At 42.9% G+C, this 25,758-nt stretch overlaps 1 protein-coding gene across 1 annotated transcript in view; it reads right to left on the reverse strand.

The window, feature by feature from the left end:
- Positions 1 to 17,527: 17,527 nt before the first annotated feature.
- Positions 17,528 to 25,758, reverse strand: part of CRYL1 (crystallin lambda 1) — a 95,199-nt gene continuing 86,968 nt past the window's right edge. Inside the window, exons 4-6 of the mRNA XM_034664957.1 lie at positions 25,577 to 25,682; positions 18,485 to 18,591; positions 17,528 to 18,106 (exon numbers count right to left, since the gene is read on the reverse strand). Of these exons, the coding sequence (XP_034520848.1) occupies positions 17,993 to 18,106; positions 18,485 to 18,591; positions 25,577 to 25,682 (327 nt within the window). The 3' untranslated portion in view covers positions 17,528 to 17,992. The remainder of the gene's footprint in view (positions 18,107 to 18,484; positions 18,592 to 25,576; positions 25,683 to 25,758) is intronic.

Here is a 25,758-nt window from a genome sequence, read left to right on the forward strand (position 1 = left end):
TCCTGAGGGAAGCCATCCTTGACAGCACCCTGCTACACAAACACAGAGGGGACCCTAAACAAAGCGCCATGTGACTTGGGATGTCATAGCACACATCTTCTCTCCCACAGCACCCACACAGTGGGTGGTTTCTGATGGCTGGCTGTGTGTTCCATGAGAGCCAGTGCATGGCAAGCCACCTGTATGTGCTTGTGGGACATGGACATCCAAGCCCCACTCACTCAAACCGTCACGGAACATCCCTGTGCAGAGCTCCACTGTTCTGGGACTTTCCATTTAGTCCCAGGCCCTTCATTAAGGCCTCTCTCCTCATGTATTTTCAACCTAAAATTTTCCCAAGAATCCTGAGCCTCTTCCAACTCCAGCTCAAAGGATGGCCAGTGTGGGCTTACAGTCATGCCCCAACTGAATCCCCACAATACCATCAGGGAGAAACTTGGGGCCCAGAGACCTTCTGGCCTGTAATCTTGTCTAGATATTGCATGAAGGAGTGTGGCCTCTGAATATAGACTGCCTGAATTCAGGTTCTGGCCCCAGCACTTCCTGGCTCTCTAAGCATCTCAGTCTCCTACTTCAAGGCCTGTGTGAGGATTAAATGAGAAGATAGAGTGTACACAGGATCCCCCTGAATAATGTCCATATTCAGCGAGGAAGGATCATCAACATATGAATGTGCCACCCCTTTCTGCCCTTCTTTCCCTGCTCTGCTTACCTGGGAGTACAAGATCGGGATCTCTGCTGAGTGAGAGTCTTGTCTTCTTGCCTGCCTGGGAGGGTACAACCCAGAAGTAAATAACGTGGAACTAGAAGATTTAGGAAGAGATCCAGGAGGGCTGGTGAATGAGTGGGGCCAGGCAGCTGTAACCAGGCAGGATAGAAGTGGTTTGAGAAGTGTTGCCATGGATTCTTTTTCATATTCTTTGATAGGTGCTATGGACCAAATTGCATTCCATCCCCCAAATTCATATGTTGAACTCCTAACCCCCAGATTGACTCTATTTAGAAATAGGGTCTGTAAGGAGTGAACGAAGGTTAAATGAGGTCCAAAGGGTGGGGTCCTAACACAATAGGATCAGTGGCCCCATAAAAAAGAAGAGAGCGATCTCACTCTCTCTCCATGCACATTGAGGAAAGGCCATGCGAGGACACAGTGAGAAGTCAGCCATCTGCAAGCCAGGAAGAGAGCTCTCACCAGAACCTGACCATGCTGGCAGCCTGATCTTGGACTTTGAGCCCCCAGAACTGTGAGAAATAAATGCCTGTTTTCCAAACCACTCATTCTGTGGCATTATATTATGATAGCCCAAGTGGACTAATATAACAGGTGAAGGTAGCCATCAGAATTTCTTTTTCTTTTTTGATTCCTTTTGTCCCTGAGTTAGGCTTTCTACAGGTGGCATGATGCAGAGACTGGGTAGGTGCTTATGATGGTTAATTTTATGCATCAACTTGACTAGCCTAAGGGGTGTGGTAAATCATTATTTCTGGATGTGTCTGTCTTCCAAGGGTGTTTCAGGAAGAGACTAGCATTTGAGTCATAGACTGAGTAAAGAAGATTCTATCAATACAGTTGGGTCTCATCCAATCTATTGAGGGCCTGAATAGAACAAAAAGGTGGAGGAAGAGCAAATTTGCTTTCTTTCTGAGCTGGGACATTCAATTACTCCTGCCCATAGACGTTGGCTCTCCTGACTCTCAGGCCTTGAGATTCGGACAGGATTGTATACCAGTTCTCCTGGGGCTCCAACCTGCCGACAGCAAATCGAGGGACTTCTCTGTGTCCGTAATCATATGAATCAATTCCTACAATAACTATTTGTGCATATCTTTACATAGCCTATTGGGGTATGTTTCTCTGGAGAACCCTAAGAAATACAGCACCCCTTGACATGACTCATGCTCACTCTCTAGCACCATGCACTGATCTGTGAGGGACACAAGACATCACATGTGCTCCTTGCCCCTGCCATCAGGAAAATAGTCCAGGGAGCAGGGAAGGCATGCACGATGAGCACTGTAGGGCATTTGTCATGGTGAGTAAACACCCACTACTCTCAGGCCATGGAGAACTGTTGGAGAGAACCCTTATGTCTCCACGGGCACTCTCCATAGATTCTCTGTCTGCAGCTGTCTAGCTGCTAGTGTCCCAGTGCTGATCATGTGGCCAGACTCTACAGCAAAGATGAGATCTATCATCTCAAACAGCACGATAAGGTGCTACAGTGACAGGACCCATCACGTGAGGCAAGTGAGACATTGACGTGTGAGCATGGTACCTTGCCCGAGACCACCCCACTCCATACAGCCACACTACAACCTGAACTCAGGCATTGTGGCTCCAGAGCCTGTGCTCCTGATCACTGTGCTCTGTGGCTCCTCAAAGAGCCAACTGAGCCACTGGGAAACTGTGTAATATTTTTTTTCAACCTGTGTCATTGTGTGCTTGCTATTGTGCTCTCCTGCAGCCTGCCACTCCCCACCTTCAGAAGCGGCCAAGTCTCTCGCACCCTGGTGGAATGAAGGGTGCTCCGTCCCTCGGTCTGAGAAATGTAACTGTTGGCCCATGTTCTTTCATCAGCCTTCACAAGGTGTGTGACCAGCCGTGAGCTGGGACACTGAGAACTGAGGGCAGACTCTCTACCCACAATCAGCCCCAGCCCTGCCCACCCCAGTGTTCCTGTGGTAAGCCCTGGCATTCTACCTCCCACAGGCCCCAAGCTCTTTTTTGTCATAAGGATCAGGACAGTAGTTTCAACCTTCAGCCTTCCCAAAGGCCGAACCACTGGCACCAAACAGGTCTAACCTGCAACTTGGATGGCTACAAGGCTTTCTACTCCACATCCCAACCACCAACAAGTCCTATTGACTACCTCCAAAGAGACACCCAAATCTCTCCCCATTCCTCCCGTGCTCCCTTCCCAGTCCTTGGTCCTTGGCAGCACTGCCTGGCCTGGGTTGCTGCAGGGCCTCTGACTTCTTCCTTGAGCCAGGCCTGCCTTCCCCAATCCCTCCCAGAGTCTAAACCCACCTGCCAAGACTTTGTACATCCTGTGAGCTAAGCATGGGTTTTACATTTAAATGGTAGGGGAAAAAATCAAAAGAACAAGATTTCCTGATATATTGAAGTCACATGAACTTCAAACGTCCAATGCCTGCAAGCAAGTTTTATTGGAATATGGCCACTCATTCATTTCCTTTTACCTATGGCTGCTTTTAGGCTAAGGCAGTGTGGAGTAGCTGTAATAGACTCCCACAAGCATGGTATGAACCTTTACAGGAAAAGTTGGTTGACCTCTGATTCCACAGGGCTTTTCAAAATGCATATCAGCTAGACTATACCATGTCCAGAGCTTCCCACTGCATTTAAATCAAACTCTGACTTACCCTACACCCCACCCCCTTATCTGTGCTCCCCTCCATCCACTCCCTCTCCCCACCATGCAGCCTGCCTTCGGCCCCTGCACCTGCTCACCTGCTTAGACCTTCACTTCCAGCTCTGGTCTCCAACCGTGATTTCTCCCTTGCAGCTCCTTCACAGATTGGAACAGAGCTGTGTCCTTCTTGTCATCCAGATCTTGTATAGGCCTTCCCAAGCATCCAGCATGAAGCAGACATTGGGCACACGCTGTCCTATTACTTGATTTCATTCTCTGATCAGCACTTTCCACTATCTGGCATTTCATTTGTTTATCTACTTAGTTACTCTTTTTTTTACTGCCTTATTCATTTAGAACATAAGCTCCATGAAAGTAGGAACCTGGTCTTGTTTTAAGAGGTATCCCTAGGGGGTACCTGGGTGGCTTGGTCAGTTAAGCATCTGCCTTCAGCTCAGGTATGATCTCAGGGTCCTTGGATCGAGCCCCACATCTGGCTCCCTGCTCAGTGGGGAGCCTGATTCTCCCTCTCCTGCTGCCTCCCCAGCTTGTGTGTTCTCTCTCTCTCTCTGTCAAATAAATAAAAAAAAATTTAAAATCTTAAAAAAAAAGAGGTATCCCCAGGATGTAAGACAGTAGAACCTCAGAGACTATTGAAGAGAAGATGATGACAACAGTGAGCTGGCAGGTGTAGCCAAGTGTTGGGGGACCATATAGCTCTATACAGAGAGAGCATCCCTATGCACCTCTGGGTTTGGGCTCTCCGTGGTGGAAAGCCAGCTCTGGCTCTGCAGGACCATTCAACAACTTACACACACTGTCCATATGTGAAACTATCCACATGTGGACAGGTCCAGATGGGAGGACACCAGAGGTCATCTCTTCTATGCTCTGGTTTTGATGGCCATGTGGAAGTCCCCATAGCAGACAACTCAGGACAACAGTATTGAGCTTTTTAATGTAAAAATAACATGTATGTATACTAAAACTCATAGTGTAAAGAAGACCATAAAGAAGAAATTTAAAACCATCCCCAAATAACCAAGCTTAGCATTTTGATATACTTCCTTTAGGGTGCTTTCTATGTAAATATTTGTATGTGAGCTAATGACCTGTTTTCCTTCCTTGAGAGATCAAGTCTCTCTTTCTATATTAGGTAGAACTAGATTGACCTATCTTAAAGGTTTCAAGAAACTGGCATGACGTCTCTTTCCTCAGTAAGAAGCTCCAGTGTTATCAACCTTCACTCTTTAAGAACACACTTTTTCCTATTATCCGCATGTGGAGCATGCAGTTTGAGCACACTCACTCCTGCTCTCTGAGCACAGGGGAGGGGCTGCAGGTTCCTCCTCTGTGCCCACGGATCCTGGCAGAGGGTCACCAAGCCCCCCTCACTGGGACCCCACTCATTTACCTGGCCTCATGTACAAACACTGCTGAGTGCCTACCACACGCGAACTCTATTCCAGGTTCAATGCCAGCGATTCAAGGAGGAAAAATGCAGAATTACTGCACTCCAGTATCTGCCAGCTTTCAAGCATGATGCTCAATGCCCTGCAACACTGCTTTTAGATAGCTTGGTTTTGTCTAGATGTCTTGGCTACCTGCATAAGCTTCACCAATGACAATATTTTGTTCCATATTTACAGAAATTTCTAGCTTTAGTTTTTTAAAAAGTGAGGGCAAAATGAGAGTGAGAAGCAAAATGGTATAGAGAAAAATCTAAAGAGAAGATGGTTTTTTGACAAATACTACCCTTCTTTCAGTTTGACACAGTCTGTACTAAACTCTCTGGATGTTAGCCAGGTTAGGAGGAAGCCAACAGAACAAGAAAATGTTTGATGGACACATGGCTTGGGGATTTAATCAGTGTCCCTTAAACTTAGAGTTAAGATTACCTTCAGAATGAAGCCAATAAAATGAACACATGATGAAGTTCAACCAACTGTACAAGTCCTGGTGGGGCTGACGTCTTCCAAACATGTACAAAGAGGATTGGCTGTGAGAAGCCATGGCTGGTGCCCAGGTGTTCTTATTCTGCCCCTCGCAGCTCCCCTCTTTAACTCCCTTTCACTTGTTCTTCCTTTTAATAATTATTTACTTAGTGCTTTCTATTGTACCTAATATTCTTCTGATAGAAATTAACCGTTGCTAGGCTCATTTATTCTCACGTCTCAAGATTTACAACTCAGACACCTCCTCCTTAGGGAATACTGGCTGTAGCCTTCTTGACCCCACACTAGGCTTAGCTAAGGGCCCTTTCTTGTGCTTCTGTAACACTCTGTGCACAGTTCTCTTATTGCACTTGCAACTTTATGCTTTTCTCTTCATGTGTCCACCTTCTTCACTAAACTGTGAACTTCTAATGATCAAGGTAAATTCAATTCTGTAGCCTCAGATCCCTAACAAGACCTAAATACACAGTAGTTGCTCAAAGAATATTTATTGAATAAGGAAACTGCAGCAAATCAATATTCACTTCTCTGAAGACAAAATGGAAAAATGGAGTTCAGTAAAAAAGAGGGGAACAGAAGAACAAAGTCTTTATGTAGCTTTCTCCGACATTGTGCAGGGTAAAACATTTTCTTCCCACCTGACCCAAGGGTTTCCTCCACTTGGCAAGTAGAGACTAAGGTTGAGATGGGTGGGTACACCAGACAATCATAGTTCAGCACCACCCACCATCCTCTTGCTCGGATTCCAAGCCACAAGGCAACTTTCTAGTTATCATTTGTTCCTCCCCTGCCCCATCTTCCCTATCTCAATGAGTGACAACTCCATCTGTCCCATTGCCCTAGACACAAACCTTGGAGTTATCCTTGACCAGTTCCTTTTTCTCATAATCCACATCCAATCTGTCAGCCCATCCTGTTAGCTCCACCTCCAAGATATCTCCAGAATCTGGCTGCTTCTCACCACTGCAACTAACAACTCCCTCTTTGAAATCTCTGCTACCATCTCTGACTGAGACAATTGAAGTCCCTGATGACCCTCCCTGCTTCTACTCTTGGCTCCAGATAGTCTCTTCTCAACACAAGCCAGAGGGAGCCTTGAAAAACCTAAGTCAAATGGTGCCACTCCTCTGCTCAAATGCTCCTCTGCAATTTGAATGTCTTTTATTTCTTTTTCTTGCCTAATTGCTCTGGATAGGACTTTCAGTGCTATGTTGAATCTAAGTGGCAAGAGCAGGCATCCTTTCCCTGTTCCTGATCTTAGAGGGAAAGTTTTCAGTTTTTCACCATTGGGTGTGATGTTAGCTATGGACTTTTCACATATGGCCTTTACTATGTTGAGGTATTTTCCTTCTATTCCTAATTCATTGAGAGTTTGTATTGTGAAAGTTGCCAAATTTTGTCAAATGCTTTTTCTGAATCTAATGAAATAATCATGTAACTTTTAATCCTTTGTTCTATTAATGTGGTATATCACATTAATTGACTTCCATATATTGAAGCATCCATGCGTTGCAGGGATAAATCTCACCTGGTTGTGGTATATGATCATTTTAATGTTGAATTTGGTTTGCTAGTATTTTTTGAGGACTTTTGCATCTACATTTATCAAGGATATTGGTCTGTAGTTTTCTTTTCTTATAGTGTCTTTGTCTTTCAATATCAGAGTAATGCTGGCCTCATAAAATAAGTTTGAAAGTATCCCCTCTTCTTTAATTTTTGGGAAGAGTTTTAAAAGAATTGGTGTTAATTCTTTAAAAGTTTGGAAGAAATCACCAGTGAAGCCATCTGGTACTGGGCTTTTCTTTTTGGGTTGTTTTTTCATTACTGATTTGATCTCCTTATAGGTCTGTTCAGATTTTCTATTTTATCATGATTTAGTCTTGATAGGCTGTATGTTTCTAAGAATTTATCCAATTATTCTAGGTCATCCAATTTGTTGGCATATAATTGTTCACAGTTAAACATTAAACAGTAGTCTTGGGATGCCTGGGTGGCTCAGTCGGTTAGGCAACTGCCTTCAGCTTGGGTCATAATCTCAGGGTCCTGGGATCAAGTCCCACATTGGGCTCCCTGCTCAGCAGGGAGTCTACATCTCCCTCTGCTTGCCACTCCCCCTGCTTATGCTCTCTCTCACTCTGACAAATAAATAAAATCTTAAAAAAATAAACAGTAGTCTCTTTTGATCGTTTGCATTTCTATTATATCAGTGGGTCTTGTTTGTTTTGTCTTTTCTTGGAAATACCTTTATTGCAAGTGTTTTTAAACACTTCTCTAGAGGCATTACAGAATGGGCATGACTTGGATTATCTCCTCTTTCATTTCTGATTCTGAGTTCTCTCTCTTTTTTTCTTATTCTAGCTAAAGGTTTATCAATTTTGTTAATCTTCTCAGAAAACCAACTCTTAGTTTCATTGGTCTTTTTCTATTATTTTTCTAGTCTCTGTTTCATTTATTCCTGCTCTAATCTTTATTAATTTTTCCTTCTGCTAACTTTAGGCTTAGTATTTTGAGATTTTTCTCTTTTTTTCTTAGTCTAGCTAAAGTTTTATCAATTTTTAAAATCTTCTCTGAAAACTGACTCTTAATTTTGTTGGTCTTTTTCTTTTCTTTTTTTTTTAATTTTATTTTATTATATTATGTTAATCACCATACAGTACATCCCCAGATTCCGATGTAAAGTTTGATGCTTCATTAGTTGCGTATAACACCCAGTGCACCATGCAATACGTGCCCTCCTTACTACCCATCACCAGTCTATCCCTTTCCCCCACCCCCTCCCCTCTGAAGTCTTCAGTTTGTTTCTCATAGTCCATAGTCTCTCATGTTTCATTCCCCCTTCTGATTACCCCCCTTTTCTTTATCCCTTTCTTCCCCTACCGATCCTCCTAGTTCTTATGTTCCATAGATGAGAGAAATCATATGATAATTGTCTTTCTCTGCTTGACTTATTTCACTTAGCATTATCTCCTCCAGTGCCGTCCATGTTGCAGCAAATGTTGAGAATTCGTTCTTTCTGATAGCTGAGTAATATTCCATTGTATATATGGACCACAGCTTCTTAATCCAGTCATCTGTTGAAGGGCATCTCGGCTCCTTCCATGATTTGGCTATTGTGGACAATGCGGCTATGAACATTGGGGTGCATATGGCCCTTCTCTTTACTACGTCTGTATCTTTGGGGTAAACATCCAGTAGTGCAATGGCTGGGTCATAGGGTAGTTCAATTGTTGGTCTTTTTCTATTGTTTTTCTAGTTTCTATTTCATTTATTCTTGCTTTAGACTATTATTTCCTTTCTTTTCCTAACTTTGGGTTTAGTTTGTTCTCTTTTTTTGAGTTCCTTAAGGTGTAAAGATAGTTTGAGATCATTCTCTTTTTTTTAATGGTGGCATTTATTACTATAAACTACCTTCTTAGTACTACTTTTATTGAATCCCATAAGTTGTACAGATGACATAATCTTATATGCAAAAAAACCCCCTAAGATTCCATTAAAAAACTATTAGAACTAATAAACAAGTTCAGTAAAGTTGCAGGATACAAAATCAACACATCAAAATTAGTTGTATTTCAAAACACTAACAATGAACTATTTGAAAAAAAATAAGATAAAAATCTCCTTTATAATAGCATCAAAAAGAATAATATACTCAGGAATAAACTTAAACAAAGAAGGAAAGACTTGTGCACTGAAAACCACAAAATACTGATGAAAAAATTTACGAAGACACGGATAAATGAAAAGGTAGCCTGTGTTCATGGATTGGAAGACTTATTATTGTTAAATGTCCATTCTACGCAAAGTAATATACAGATTCAATGCACTCTATCAAAACCTCAATGAATTTTTTTTCTAGAGAAACAGAAAAAAACAATCCTAAACTTCTTATGGTATCACAAAGAACCCACCCAAATAGCCAAAACAACCTTGAGAAAAAAGAACAGAGCTGGAGAAACCATATTTCTTGATTCCAAAATATATACAAAGCTAAAGTATTTAAAACAGTATGGTACTGGCATAAAGACAGACACAAAGACTAATGGAACAAAATAAAGGGCTCAGAAATAAACTGACACATATATGATTAACTGATCTTCAACAAGGGTGCCAAGACCACACAACGGGGAAAGGACAGCGTCTTCAACAAATGCTATTGGGAAAAACTGGACATGCACATGCGAAGGACTAAAATTAGACCCTTATGGCACAAAAATCAATTTGAAATGAATTGAGAACTTAAGAATTCTGAAAAAACCTGAAACTATAAAACTCCTACAAGAAAACATGAGGGGAAAGCTTCATGACATAGATCTTGGCAATGATTTCATGGATATGACACCAAAAGCACAGGCAACTGTAGACAAGTGGGACTACATTAAACTAAAAGCTTCTGCACAGCAAAGGAAACAATCAACAGAGTGAAAACCTAACCTACAGAATGGAAGAAAATATTTGCAAACCAAAATCTGTTAAGGAATTCATATTCAAAAATGTAAGAGACTCATGCAACTCAGTAGTACAAAACAAACAATCTGATTTAAAAATGGGTAGAGGAACTGAATAGACATGTCTCCAAAGACAGGCCAACAGGGATATGAAAAGATGCTTAACATCACTAATCATCAGGGAAATACAGATCAAAACAACAATGAGGTATCACTTCATTCCTGCTAGAATGGCTTTCATCAAGAAAAAAAAAATGACAAGTATTGGCAAAATTGTGGAGACATTAGAACTTTTGTGCACCCTTGGTGGGAATGTAAAATGGTGCAGCCACTATGAGAAACACCATAAAGTTTTCCCAAAAATTTAAAAATAGAACTACCATATAATCCTGCAATCCCTACTTCTGGGTATTTATCTAAAGAATTGAAATCAGAATCTCAAAGAAATATTTGCACTCCTGTGTTCATTGCAGCATTATTCATAATAGCCAAGATGTGGAAACAACTGAGATGTCCATTGACAGGTGAATGGAAAGAAAATGTGGTATATACATACCAGAATATTATCCAGCCTTAAAAAGAAGGAAATCCTGCCAATATACTACAACGTGGATGAATCGTAAGGACATTATGTGAAGTGAAATAAGCCAGCCACAAAGACAAAAATGTCGTAATTCCACTTATGTGAGGTATCTACAATAGTCAAACACATAGAAGGAGAGAAAATGGCAGTTGCCAAGGGCTGCAGGAGAGAGAAATGGGGAGTTGCAGTTCAATGAGTAAAAGTTTCAGTTATGCAAGATGAGTAAGTTCTAGAAAACTGCTATATAACACTGTGCCTACAGTTAACAATACTATACTGTATGCTTAAAAATTTAAGAAGGTAGATCTCATAATAATATTTTTTTATATTATGTTAGTCACCATACAGTACATCTCTGGTTTCTGATGTAAAGTTCCATGATTCATTAGTTGCGTATAACACCCAGTGCACCATGCAATACGTGCTCTCCTTACTACCCATCATCAGCCTATCCCATCCCCCACTGCCCTCCCCTCTGAAGCCCTCAGTTTGTTTCTCAGAGTCCATAGTCTCTCATGCTTCATGCCCCCTTCTGATTACGCCCGCATTTCTTTATCCCTTTCTTCTCCTACAGATCTTCCTCCTTATGTTCCATAGATGAGTGAAACCATATGATAATTGTCTTTCTCTGCTTGACTTGTTTCACTTAGCATAATTTCCTCCAGTTCTATCCATGTTGATGCAAATGTTGGGTAATCATTCTTTCTGATGGCTGATTACTCCATTGTATATATGGACCACATCTTCTTAATCCAGTCATCTGTTGAAGGGCATCTCAGCTCCTTCCACGATTTAGTTATTGTGGACAATGTTGCTATGAACATTGGGGTGCATAAGGCCCTTCTCTTCACTATGTCTGTATCTTTGGGGTAAATACCCAGTAGTGCAATTGCTGGGTCATAGGGTAGCTCAATTTTTAACTTTTTAAGGGACCTCCACACTGTTTTCCAGAGTGGCTGTACCAACCTGCATTCCCACCAACAATGTAGGAGGGATCACCTTTCTCCACATCCTCTCCAACAATTGTTGTTTCATGCCGTGTCCATTTTTGCCATTCTAACTGGCGTAAGGTGGCATCTCAATGTGGTTTTGATTTGAATTTCCCTGATGGCTAATGATGTTGAACATTTTTTCATGTGTCTGTTAGCCATTTGTATGTCTTCATTGGAAAAATGTCTGTTCATATCTTCTGCCCATTTTGTGATTTGTTTATTTGTTTCTTGTGTATTGAGTTTGAGACGTTCTTTGTAGATCTTGGATACCAGTCTTTTATCTGTAGCATCATTTGCAAATATCTTCTCCCATTCCGTGGGCTGTCTCTTAGTTTTTTTGACTGTTTCCTTGGCTGTGCAGAAGCTTTTTATCTTGATGAAGTCCCACAAGTTCACTGTTTCTCTTGCCTTTGGACATGTGTCATGAAAAAGTTGCTGTGGCTGATGTCATAGAGGTTGCTGCCTAAGCTCTCCTCTAGGATTTTGATGGATTCCTGTCTCACATCGCGGTCTTTCATCCATTTGGAGTTTATCTTTGTGTATGGTGTGANGTATGGTGTGAGAGAGTGGTCAAGTTTCATTCTTTTGCATGTAGCTGTCCAATTTTCCCAGCACCATTTATTGAAGAGACTGTCTTTTTCTCACTGGATGTTTTTTTTTTTTTTCTGCTTTACAAAGATTAGTTGGTAGATCTCATGCTAAGATACAAAGTATTCTTACCACAATAAAAAAACAAACAAAAAACAAAACAAAAACCTCTCTGGTTTCCCACCTTGTGCAAAGAAAAAGCCAGTCTTCATATTGGCCTTCCAGGCCCCTCCCTCACCCCTGTGCCTCATCTCTGACTGCTTCCTCCCTCCTGGAACTGAGCCACGTGGACCCCCAGCTGTGCCTTCGCTATACAGGTTCGGCTTCCACTCCATGGCGTTTGCACTTCTGTTCCTTCTCCCTGGGGCGTCCTTCTTTTCTGGATCTCTCCATGATTCTATCCCTCACTTCTTCTTCTTCTTCTTCTTCTTCTTTTTTTTTTTGTTTGCTTATATGCTGACTTTATTTTTATTTTTTTATTTTAATGTTTTTTTATTATATTATGTTAGTCACCATACAGTACGTCCCTGGTTTCTGATGTAAAGTTCGATGGTTCATTAGTTACGTATGGCACCCAGTGCACCATGCAATACATGCCCTCATTACTGCCCATCACCAGCCTATCCCCTTCCCCCACCCCTCACCCCTCTGAAGCCCTCAGTTTGTTTCTCAGAGTCCATAGTCTCTTATGCTTCATTCCCCCTTCTGATTACCTCCCCTTTCTTTACCCCTCACTTCTTTTAGCTCTCTGTTCAAACGCTATCTTTTTTTTATTTTATTTTTTATTCATTTATTTTTTATAATTTTTTTTATTATATGTTAGTCCCCATACTGTACATCCCTGGTTTCTGATGTAAAGTTCGATGACTTATTAGCTGCGTATAACACCCAGCGCACCATGCAATACGTGCCCTCCTTACTACCCATCACCAGCCTATTCCATTCCCCCACCCCCGTCCCCTCTGAAGCCCTCAGTTTGTTTCTCATAGTCCATAGTCTCTCATGCTTCATTCCCCCTTCTAATTACCCCCCTTTCTTCTTCTACCGATCTTCCTAGTTCTTATGTTCCATAGATGAGAGAAACCATATCTATCTTTTTATCAACCCTTCCTTGATTACTTCTCTAATACTGTGTGCACTTTTACACCCACGCGTGTGCGTGCATATGCGCACACACACGCGCATGCACACACACACACACACACACACACACACAACCTGTACTCCCTATTACTCTCCTGTTTTGTTTTCAGCTACATAACTGGTCCCCTTATGACATATTCTATGGTTTGTCTATTGATTGGTTTGTGTTTGTTCTCTCCCACTAGAACTATAGTATAATATCCATACCAGCAGGTGGTTTTTGCCTGTTTCATTCATTAGAGCATTCCCAACTCTAGAAGCAGTACCTGGCACACAGTAGATGCTCAATTAATGTTTGATTGATGAATCAATTGAAAATGAATGAAACTGGCATTCTGGTCTTTACTTTAGTCTTGTGAGTCTTATTAGCATGAGAAAAAACATCTTATAATTCATCAACTACACATGCACTAACGAAATGGTTTCTTTACCTCCAAACTGAGCAAGAGCCAGACACAAATCATGGGGATGCCACTGCTAGCCCAATCTCTGACATCTTTCTCTGGCTTCCATGGGTGGCATTCTTTGGCAGGTGGCACCTCCTTCAGTCCTGCAAGAGTGCTAAGCTGCCACACTGAAACATGAGGAACAAGGAGATCATTTGGATCCTTGTGTGCATGGATATAGTCTGGGCTTCTGGGAAGGAAGGCATCTGGAAGCGGAGACCAATGAGAAAGGAACTGTGTGAACATCACACTGTGGATGGAGACTGATAGCTTTGCCATTCTGAGAAAATGACTCAGAAACCAGTCAGGACATTTGCTTGGGCTAGATCTTCCTTCCAGTTACTTTCTTCTTTCCTAATGGTAATTCACCATGCAGAAACCTGGCAAACACATCCAATGAACAAGATAAAAAGCTTCTGCATGGCAAAGGAAACAGTCAAAAAAACAAAGAGGCAACTCATGGAATGGGAGAAAATATTTGCAAATGACACTACAGATAAAGGGCTGGTATACAAGATCTACAAAGAACTTCTCAAACTCAACACCCAAGAAACAAATAATCAAATCAAAAAAATGGGCAGAAGATATGAACAGACGCTTTTCCAATGAAGACATACAAATGGCTAACAGACACATGAAAAAATGTTCAACATCATTAGCCATCAGGGAAATTCAAATCAAAACCACATTGAGATACCACCGTACACCAATTAGAATGGCAAAAATTGACAAGGCAAGAAACAACAAACGCTGGAGAGGATGTGGAGAAAGGGGAATCCTCTTACACTGTTGGTGGGAATGCAAGTTGATACAGCCACTTTGGAAAACAGTGTGGAGGTTCCTCAAAAAGTTAAAAATAGAGATACCCTATGATCCAGCAATTGCACTACTGGGTATTTACCCCAAAGATACAGACGTAGTGAAGAGAAGGGCCATATGCACCCCAATGTTCATAGCAGCATTGTCCACAGAAGACAAACTGTGGAAGGAGCTGAGATGCCCTTCAACAGACGAATGGATAAAGAAGATGTGGTCCATATATACAATGGAGTAATCAGCCATCAGAAAGAATGATTACCCAACATTTGCATCAATATGGATGGAACTGGAGGAAATTATGCTAAGTGAAACAAGTCAAGCAGAGAAAGACAATTATCATATGGTTTCACTTATTTGTGGAACATAAGGAATAGCAGGGAGATTGGTAGGAGAAGGAAGGGAAAAATGAAGAGGGGGAAGAGAAGGGGAGATGAACCATGAGAGACTCTGGACTACAGGAAGCAAACTGAGGGTTTTAGAGGCAAGAGGGGTGGGAGGATGGGTTAGCCCAGTGAAGGGTATTAAGGAGGGCATGTATTGCATGGTGCACTGGGTGTTATACGCAAACAATGAATCATGGAACACTACATCAAAAACTAGGGATGTACTGTATGGTGACTAACATATTATAATAAAAAAACGAACAAACAAACAAACAAACACATCCGATGAAGGCTAACATCCCCAATGATGCCATGTGGCTATCATGTAGCCCCTGATAGGATGTGACAAGAAGAGTTCTTCACCTCTGGGGCATTCTTTCCAAAGCCTAATCCCAATCTGAGCATGAGAAAAACACCAGACAAACCCAGACTGGGGATATTCTGCAGAATGCCTGGCCAGGGCTCTGTCAGGGTCACGAAAACTAAGGCCAGACTGAGAAACTCACAGACCGGAGGCTACTGAACAAATGTGGTGTCTCGGATGGGATGCTGGAACAGAAAGAGGACGTTCATGGGAAAACTGGTACATGAATTACACGCTTGCTAAACTCACCAAAGCAAGCAAGACCTTTGAAAGCCAGCCCCCAGGGATGATGAACTGAAAAGCAGAAGCTGCTCGTTTTTAAGCCTTACAATGTCTCTGAGAGACCTCTGTGTGAGGCTGTGCTCACATACCTGGTCCTCCTTCAGTTCCCTTTTGGACCAATTCCTAGCTTTGTCCTGTTTCCAGTGCTGCATCTTACCTTCACTTCCAGACACATTCCCTGCCGCTCTCAAAATTGAAAATTGTAATTTTTTCAGCCCTCGGGTGTGAATGAATATGCTGGCTCTCTTGTCACTGTTGCAGCCAACCCCTTGTGTTGACCCTTCCTCATTACACACTGTGACACTATAGGCAGAGCCTGAGTGTACCTCTGCTGCATGTGTCTCAGAGCAGCCCAAGTATGAAAGCTGAATTCAAACATGTAAATGAACGTGCCCCCAAACTGCCCCCACTGCTGTCTTCCACGCTCACGACACCACAAGGGACACCAGGATGCTCCTCCTTGCTCCCTCATATTGGCCTTCCCTCGGCTACTTTTTCTGGAATTCCCATGGCTCATTGATGCTGTGAAACCAATACCCCACATCCCCCAGTGAAGTCATCTTCAGGGACCCCAAGCCTGGGTCCAGAGACTATAGTGGCCTCCATGGGCCCATAAGAGAAGGAATCAGGCAGGGCCTGAGAACAGTGTGGCAATTCTGGGAAGACAAGAGGGTGGGTGGAGTATGTATGTTTAAGGGAAAGGAGCAGGAGCCAGAAGCTATAGGGAAAAGCAAGGGCTTGACTTGCTCAGTTCACAAACCTACCAGTAGGTCACAGAGTGATACACTGAGTCATCGAAGTTTAAGGAGCAGCTAAAACTCAATCAGATGAAGAGAAGGACCCTTGTCAAGGCTGAAAATCTCCTTCATGTCTTGCTACATTCTTTTTTTCAGTGAAGTTTAATATGTGAGACATTCAGGTTTCCTGCCCCTTCTTCCTCATTTCCTTATTTTATAAAATGGCATCGACATCTGCGTAGGTGCCAACTTAGGAAGCTCTGGTGTCACCTTGCTCAGGTCGTCAGTGATGACTGTCAGTTCCACCCCCAGGATACTTTCCTAATTCACTGCCTTATCAGCTCCCACCTGGGCCACTCACAACCTATAGGCCGTTTAGGTTCCCCAGTGCTTTAGGTGAGGTCTACACATTGGTATGAACCCAGCGCTCTTCACCACCTGCATCTGGCCCCAGCAACACTCCAGAGTTCTCTTTTCGACTACAGGGAACTACTCCACCTTCCCGGAGCACCCAGCACCCTTCTCCACTCTGCTCCCTCTGCCAGGAAGTCTTGCTGACTCTCGCCTGTTACTCAAGACTTGGCTCAAAGGATGTCCCTGTGAGACCTTCTAGGACACACCCGGGGTGGTGAGTTATGATCTCCTGTGTATGTCATCCTCTGGGGCACTATCGTACTTTATTCTAACACTTTGTTGTCTTACAGTAAACCTCTGAAAGGCGGGGACTACGTGCTTAATGTCTGCTGCGTCACAACTGCTCAAAAGGCATTGTCGCCTCAGTGAGCATGATGGATGAGTTTATGTGCACACAGAGCCAGAATAACGACTGCCACACAGTTCCTCACTGGGGACACTGGTTCTCACACCACCATAGCCTTGAAAATTTTCTCCCTACTGGGTGAAGCTGGGAAGCTGGTCACCTGAAGTCAAAAGGCTGGAGTGTCACTGAGCTGGCAGCTGGCAGAGAGCCCTGTGGTAGATCCCGTGATCTAAGCTATTGTGACATGCTGGCCTCACAGGGGTGGAGGTCCTTGTACTGCTATTTGCTAGAGTATTTGGGAAACTAGTGCTAGGACAAGACTCCATGTCTAAGAAGATAATGGGGTGTTGGGTTAAACAGTTATATTTACCATAGAATTTTGGAGCCTTTAATTTCCTATAGACATGTAAGTGCCCAAGAGTGGGGCAGTGGAAGGAGTTTCCCAAACACATCTGACCATAGAGCTCCAGGTTACTCACTGTGGAATCCACTTTGGGATTGCCACTGGCCCAAATTGGCAGATTTTTACTGAACAGCTGACAAAGGACCCAGAAGAAAGTTTTTGCTTATTCACTCATCATGGTCACTCTGAAATATGTCAATCACCAGAATCAAACACTGTCTTTCTCAGAAAAAAACAGAAGAAAAAGGACGTCTTTATGCAATCAAAAATTTTTATTCAGAATAGGCATTAACAAAATGAAGGTAGGTGCCTCATCAATGCAGGGCCACAGGGTATTCAGAAGCAGATTAGAAAATAATTACAAAAATACCTTGCTACAGATTAAAATAAACTTGAAACCACAATCATTGACTAGAAAATGTAGCCGTACAGAATCACACTAAAAATAAAAGTTAAAATCTTCAGACGATTTGCTCTCTTGCTTGCCCAGCTGGCAGGGAGTCAACAGCCCTGGGAACCCAGTGCAGCTGTGACACCCAAGGCCAAGGCATGATCAGAAGATCCCTCAGCCCAACTCTGAATCTGCATGAAGACCACCTGGCTTCCCACTGTTTCAGAGCAGCTGGATTAAGTGCTTGCAATTCCACCAACAAGGACTCCCGGTGAAGAAGGGCTTACAATTCCGCCAACAAGGACTCCCAGTGAAGAAGGGCAGTAGCTACTGGGACTGCATCTGCCTTTTCAATTTGGCAAGTCTCAGAAGACATTCGTCCCTCCACTGCCTTCTGGCAGCTAAGTGTTCTGGATCATTGGGAACTTTCACACACATGGCCTGGGAATAGGAAACAAAAAAGGGAAAGGGAAAGGGAAAGGGAAGGGAAGGGAAGGGAAGAACCGAAGCATGAAGAGGAACTCAGTTACCAGGAGAGTAATTGTTCCTATTAATGCAAACTGTGAATTTGCTTTTGAAGACAAAAGCTTAGGAAACCCTCAATTAACTAACTTTCCAAATCTACAGAGGCCTACAGTGCCTCTAAAACAATCAAGATGAGCTACCCGTTCATTGGTCGCACTGCTCTAAGGTCTCCTATGACCATGACAGAACTGTGGACAAGCAAAGATAGGAATGAGGAACCACCAAAATAAAAGGCAAAGATAAAACCTCACCCATGGCTCCACCAATGCAATTCTCTACAAGGAGTCTATGTACCTGATTAACTTTTTCAACTGTGGTCCCGGAAAAGTCTGGAATGGGTCCAAACGTCTTTAGGACACGTTGCATGCCTTCACTGTATCTGTTACAGTAGCTTAACATACCTGAAATCATATGAAAACAAGAATCCACAATATCAGCAAGAACACTACATGAGAACACTACCTGACTCCAAACTAAGAAATCTGTTCAGAGGGTCTCACCCTCGGTCAGAATACTACAGTCTTTCCCTCCTGCGGATGAAGAAAATGTGCAGGGGGGACACTCACCTCAGTCAGCCGGCACTGGGGAATGAGCTTCCTCACCAACATCACTACTCAAGCTTTCCATCAGATCCTAAAATTCTAGAACATGATGGGACCCTGGAGCCTCAGTGCATCTTATGGACTCTCAGGTGGGCCTGTTCCTGCACTGATTGGCTAATATCACATGAAGTCTTATTTTCATCAAAAATGTCTCCTTCAGGGGCGCCTGGGTGGCTCAGTCGTTAAGCGTCTGCCTTTGGCTCAGGGTGTGATCCTGGCATTCCGGGATCGAGCCCCACATCAGGCTCCTCCACTGGAAGCCTATTTCTTCCTCTCCCGCTCCCCCTGCTTGTGTTCCCTCTCTCACTGGCTGTCTCTATCTCTGTCAAATAAATAAAATCTTAAAAAAATAATGTCTCCTTCAACAATGTGTCTATAAGGTTACTTGTGTAAATGGCTTGAATGCATTTTCTAAGAACCCAAGACATGAAAATCCAATCAAATCTGTCTCCCGTTTCACTCTTACTCCATGAGTTCTAGTTACCACTTTATTGGGTGTCTACTGGCAGCCCGTTCCTTAACACAGCTGTATTTCTCTGAGACGCGAGCTCCACGTGTACACCTGCTTCAGCTTTGGCCAGCGGACCAGAGCCCCATCACCCCATGCCCTGGGGCATCTGTCCCTGGCTGCACTGCTCTGCTTCAGGGCCCTCGGGAAGCCAATGTCTTGGCTCCTAAGATAGGGCCCTGCCCTAGGATTCTGATGGAGAAACACATGAAGAGAAGGCTTATCCTGGAGGCGGAAGGGAGGGAGAAGCACGGTAACTCAGAAGCAGCTGTGGGCCGCATGAGGCCGAAGCTCATATTTTCTGTTAGAATCAGAGATGTGCCCAGAGGAAACATCTGTCAGGCTGCATCACCTCCCGACGTGGGGCTGGCTTGCCCTGACCCGCTCTGCCCAGCAGACAGCGGAGCTCCTCTCACGCTCGTCCCCCGCCCCCTGCCCTGGGAGGCAGCTGAGGCCGGGCCAGTGCAGGCGTGCACTTGGATGTGAGTCAGATCAGAAGCCTGGCCCAGGTACGTGGAGGAGGCGTCTCCAAGTCCTGGGCCCCGCTGGGGACAGGGGCTAAGCCACCTGCACTTCTACCTTTGGCCCATTTCCAACATTTTTCAAAGCCAGAAAGACTCAGCGGTCAATCAGTCAGGCTAAAAGATAACAAGGGAACAGGCGAAACTGTGGAATTCGCCGAGATCCCAGAGCTTGGCTCTCCCCTACCCCACGAAAACTGTGTATGATTAACTTAAAATAAAAATGACCACCACTGGATATTCTTTTTAAAAAAGCAAAAAACCAAAAAACAGCTTCTTTGGGGTTTAGTTTTGGTGGACCTACACTGATGTGAAGCCTAAATTCACTCAGTGTCAATTTAATTTGGCTCAAATAGTTTTCTTTCTCTTTTGGTGTGCTAAAATTATATCCAATTCCCTCTTAGAAGAGAAACCATTTTGAAGGGTAAACATTTCAAACATACCAACCTTTCTGACGTTAGCACCTACAATGAAGTGGAGGATACTCTCTTTTTAAAATAAAGAGTTACAAAAAAACAAAAACAAAAACAAAAAACACAAATAAGGAGCTCCATTTCATTTAACGTAGTGTGACTTGACAATTCAGAGTTTGGAAAGGCTCCCTAACTCTGCCAGCACTGACCAGGTATCCTGAATGGCTGAGCATTTCTGGAACCCAGGAAACAACCTGTACATTTATTTCCTTTTGGAAATTAAATATTTACTTCACTTTATCTGTTTATTCAAACTAAAGGTGATAAAATCTAGACACAAATACAGTTTATTCCTTTCAGGGGAGCAGAGACACAAGAGTCAAGTAAGTTGTAAAGATATTAAATAAGGAAACAGGGAAGAAACACTGTAGCTGTGGATTCCGCACGCACACAGGAAACAGAAGCTCCACGGATAGCCTCTTGGGAACCGAGTCCCCCTACTCCAACGTGAGCGGCCAGAAGCCACAGGATTCAATTCACGTACATGTCACTTCTGGATGACTTCAAGTCTTCTCAATGAGTGTTGACCTTTCACTGCCCCTGTGAACTCAATTTTAATCTCCTAAGGGCTTTCGAGAACTTTCTTCCCTACTGCCTTGTATAAAATTTGTTGTTTTAAAGAGCATTTATTCCTTCAAAATAGGATACAATATGGTAAAAATCCTAAAATACATTTCATAACTTCTCCCATCTTGTTCAGGAAATGAATTATAATTTCACACTCATGAATATAAAAACACTTTCTGTCACATGCACTCAGGCTCTTGGGATAAACAGCCTTGTTGTTCGTAGTGAAGCTAAGGCACCAACAGAGCAGGTGCAGACCCTCCCACTTCATCTGCAGAAAAGCCTGACACCCTTAGGAGGGCTCTCCTACTTGCCCAAAATACAAGTTCATGGTGACTTATGGTCAAGATCTGCACTGTGCCTTAGTGTTTACAATGTTCCAGGACATTTATCACTGTCACTGCTATTTGTTAACATTTCCTCTTCCAGGGGCGCCTGGGTGGCACAGCGGTTAAGCGTCTGCCTTCGGCTCAGGGCGTGATCCCGGCGTTACAGGATCGAGCCCCACATCAGGCTCCTCCGCTATGAGCCTGCTTCTTCCTCTCCCACCCCCTGCTGTGTTCTCTCTCTCGCTGGCTGTCTCTATCTCTGTCAAATAAATAAATAAAAAATCTTTAAAAAAAAAATTTCCTCTTCCATTAGAGAAGTATTAAAAGGAAGATTTTCATCTCCAACAATTTTGGCTTCTCTATACTATGAAAGGAGAATTGAGCGGCAATCACTCCACAATACCAAATTCACTGGAAATGTCAAGAAGAAACCACTCCACCTTTTATCCAGCTAGTATGTCCTTCCTTTATATTACTATGAAATCTGGCCTTCCCCTATATTTTTTCTTCTACACTTCCTTGCCCCTGTCCGCCTTGTTCAACAGTATACTTCTCAAAACTCTCTAGAGCTTAGCTTTTTAGAAGACTTTGAACCTAATGTCTCAAGAGATGCTTATATGGAGTAAGAAAAAATGGAGAAAAGAATTGATTCTCATGAGATTAGACTTAGCTTATCTTGGTGCTTCCTAACTTGGAATTCTTTAGTTGCAAGCCCCCAAAGGTAAGACAGTGTGCTTTCTTGAACCTTCGGTACAATGCATGGTGGGCGGATAGGCAGAGAGCCCTCCTTGGTTTCCGTGTATGGAGCAGGCACAAAGCCCCGCTGTGACCGTGAAAGTGGCTGTTGTGACACACTCTGGGTGTTCAGTTTCTCGGAGAGCCCTAACTGCTACCCACACAGAGGAGTCTGGTTTTCTCATAGCGTATAAACCCACACCTACGTGAATTCACCTGCTTTTAAAAGACAGAGTTTCACAGAACTTATTAAGGAAGATCAAAAAGGTCCCAAAGCACAGAGCAACATTATCTAATTCCCACCTGAGTGAGTGAGACCTCATGTGAGGTCAGGGAGGAGAGGCGGGTGGAGACAGAAACCTACCTGGGCCCCTTAACTCCTAAAAGTCCCAGCGCTAGCAACTCACCTGTTTCCCTGAAAATTACAGCTCCATGTAAATGAGCCAAACCCACCACGTAGGCATGTCGATTAGAAAAAAAAGAGAGCAAGAGAAGGCATCTATACAAAGGTGGAAATTTTACGAGGCAGGATGGTAAACACTCGCTTCAGCTGGAGGTGATTTCCAGAGGTGCTGATTCTGAGACAGTCACTCCCCAGGTAGCAGTAAACCCCGGAGGTGCCCAAAATGCTGCCAGGTATAAAACGGAGCAGTTCTCTTTGCTGAACTAATGGTCTAAAAGCTTAGCAAAGAAAACAAACCAAACAGTTAAAGTCTGGAAATTTCACCATTCTATTGCAAAAATGTCCTACTGTGTATTCATTCTGTACTCCTTTTTGGGGGAGTTAAAAGAAAAAACTCTAAGAGTAGTGAATTTAAAAATGAGACCAAACTCTGTATGAATATAACACGATTAAGGGACTTCACCCGTGTCAGCCAACCAGACAAGCATTGCCATCTGGCTTAATTCTCACACCACCCTTATGAGGTGGGCAATGTTGCCTTCCCCATTTTACAGGTGGGGAGACTCACTTGCACAGAGCTAGTTAGCTTGGAAGGCAGGGAGGCACCAGGCTGACCGGCTCCACTGACTAGATTCCCCCATTCTGAGAGCCTGCCCTTCGTGGGGGTTGCCTTTAAAATACAGCCAAAAGGCAAAGTAGGCATGCTGGCCTCCAGCTTTTCAGGTGCCATTTTATTAGATTAAAAACATTTTCTAATTATTTTTCACCATGTCCTTTTATGTATCTACATAAGGAGACATCTATGGATTGTTTATAAATTTCAGCTGTTGCTGAAATTTCAAGAGGTAGACTTCAAAATGGTACTACCCAGAGTTATTGGAATATTAACTGAGACCATGTATATTTAAAAATAAACATAATGTAAGAAAGATTGCCTGACACTTAGTAGGAACTCAAAAAATGCAATCTCCAAGAGGGCAGGAACCGTGTTTTGTGTACTACTGTATTAGTATCTTGGACATAACAAGAACTCAAATTATGTTCAATAAAAACAAAAACAAACAAAGAAACCAGATTCTAAAATATTTTTACCACTTCTAGGTAAACTGTAGCTTTTAGACTAATAACTAGCCTTTACCTGAGATGGTGGCTTTAGGAAAACAACATCAAAAAAAAAAAAAAAAACAAAAAACCTCTTCCTCCCCGCCCCCAATCTTGATATATTCTGGATGACACTGTGGAGAATAATGAACATTTCCATTAGTTCCAAGCCAGATCTTATAACAGTCCAACTCTGGTCTTAGGAATGCTCTGAAGTTGAAAACTACATCCGTCCACGATTATCATATTAAGCCAATTAGGTTCTCTTATCATATCTGCTTTGTTTGAAAAATTGTTACAGGCCTCCTTCATGTCTGCCACACTATTTGGTTCTTGAGTTTCTGGTTTCATTGGCTTCTGTTTCTATTTGTTTGAGAGTCAAAGCTGCTCTCAGTTGTCTCCCTATTGATGTCTCATGATACCTGAACTATCTTGCTTTTCTGAAGAAAAAAAAATTTAAAAAGAGAAAAACATGGTGGCTACCAAACGGTGTCTATATATACATCAAATGTTTAAATATGTTCTCCACTTTTAAGATGCTGGTTGAAAAAGCATTTGAAATTCTCCAAGACTTTATTTTAATGATACTTCAAAACTCTTGTTTCACTTTTGTGAGGGCCTCCTTCTTTACATTATTTTCCCGTGTTCTACTGTCATCCCACTACAAAAGTAACATGCTCATTGTAGGAGAGAGGCCCCTGTTCCTCCAGTACCTCTCAACCATGCTCAGTTAAAGGAAGAGTCAAGTCAGTTACTGAACCACATTTGCATGACAAAGACCAGTCCATTCAAACCACCATAAGTGTCCCTGCAAGAGTATGACTGGTAAAACTGCCATGACTTATTCACTGAAAATTATATTTCACTACGGTGGCAAAAATTGAACTATTACCCAAAGATCATGGAATTATAAAATCTAATCAAACAGACTCCAGAGGTCACTCATCCCAACTTCCCACTTCAATAGAGGTGTCTCTATCCAATATTGAAACATCCTGACAGGTGGGCAACCAGCACCCAGCTGCCCTATTCACCCACTCGTAGCATGGCCCTCTCCCTCAACGTCAGCTTCAGTTACTAGAAACTTCCTGCCATGTACTAAGCCCAAGCCTGTCTGCCTGCCATGTCCACTCTTTCAATCTGGTTCCACCCCCACATAAGACACAGACAGACAGATGCCCGTGAGCACACATGCTCTTCTCTGGCCACTTCTCCTGGATAAGCCCCAATTTCTCAACATTTTGGTTAAATGTGGACCATGGAGCTGAATACAAGATTCCTTTTCTCTTTCTACAAATGTTTTACATGCTAATAATATAATTTTTAAAATAATATGGCAATAATTGTAGAAAATTATAACACAGAAAAGCAAAAAGGTAATAAAAGTTACTTATAATTTCAACACTAAAAGTAGTAATGACATTGAGGTGACATTTTACAAGATTTTCATTCATAGCTTTTAAGATTTATTTTGTTTCAGTTTGGTGTAGGTTTTAAGTGCTTGTTTTTCAGATAGTGTCTTGTTTCTGAATTGCTTAAAATGCGGCCGACAGTTTCATTCTTGGAGGCTTTCTCACCTTTCTCAACTTATCTTTCTGTTAGAATCACTAGATCATGGGCCTGTACCTACCTCCCCAGGCCTTTGAAGTTGGCTTCCTGGGTAAATGACTGGCCTGTCCTGAACTGCTGCCTGTGCCCTAAAACAGGCAAGTCACACGGAGAAGCCGCTCAAATTTAGGCAGAAGATACGTACAGCAGAGTGGTCACTTCCCTTATCTGTTTGTCTTACCTCTGTAAGTAATTGCATCATCTTTCTCAGGAAAACACAACTTTATCTGCCATCAGGCTGGATGCCATGTGGCAAAGTGTCCATGACAACACCCTCATCTGTCTGTCCTTCCACTCCCACCTGAGTGCTGTCTGCCGCACAGAGCCCTGAGGATCCTGGATTCCATGTGGACTGACATCTCTGGACATAGCCCCTATCTGTGAGTCACCAGGGCTGGCACTGTCTCCTACATATGATATTGTTTCTACTCAGTTGTTTAAAAAAAAAAAAAAAGGCAAAACTGTACTGTTGGCAAAACCCCTAAGACCACTAAACAGCACAGAATTCCCATCTTCGCCCCTATAGAAGCAAAGCATACCTTCTGCATTGAGATGCATAGTTTCTAGGGGTCCAATGAACGCATACCGCATGCCCAGGCCATCTGACATGACAAGGTCAAGGTCACTCGGAGAAACTATTCCTTCCTGAATGGAGAAAATGGGGAAGCACACAGATGAGTCCTCCGGAAAGACAATTTTCTTGCCTTCACTTTTAACCTAA

The sequence above is a fragment of the Ailuropoda melanoleuca genome, chromosome 7, assembly GCF_002007445.2.
Source record: "Ailuropoda melanoleuca isolate Jingjing chromosome 7, ASM200744v2, whole genome shotgun sequence".
NCBI lineage: Eukaryota > Metazoa > Chordata > Mammalia > Carnivora > Ursidae > Ailuropoda > Ailuropoda melanoleuca.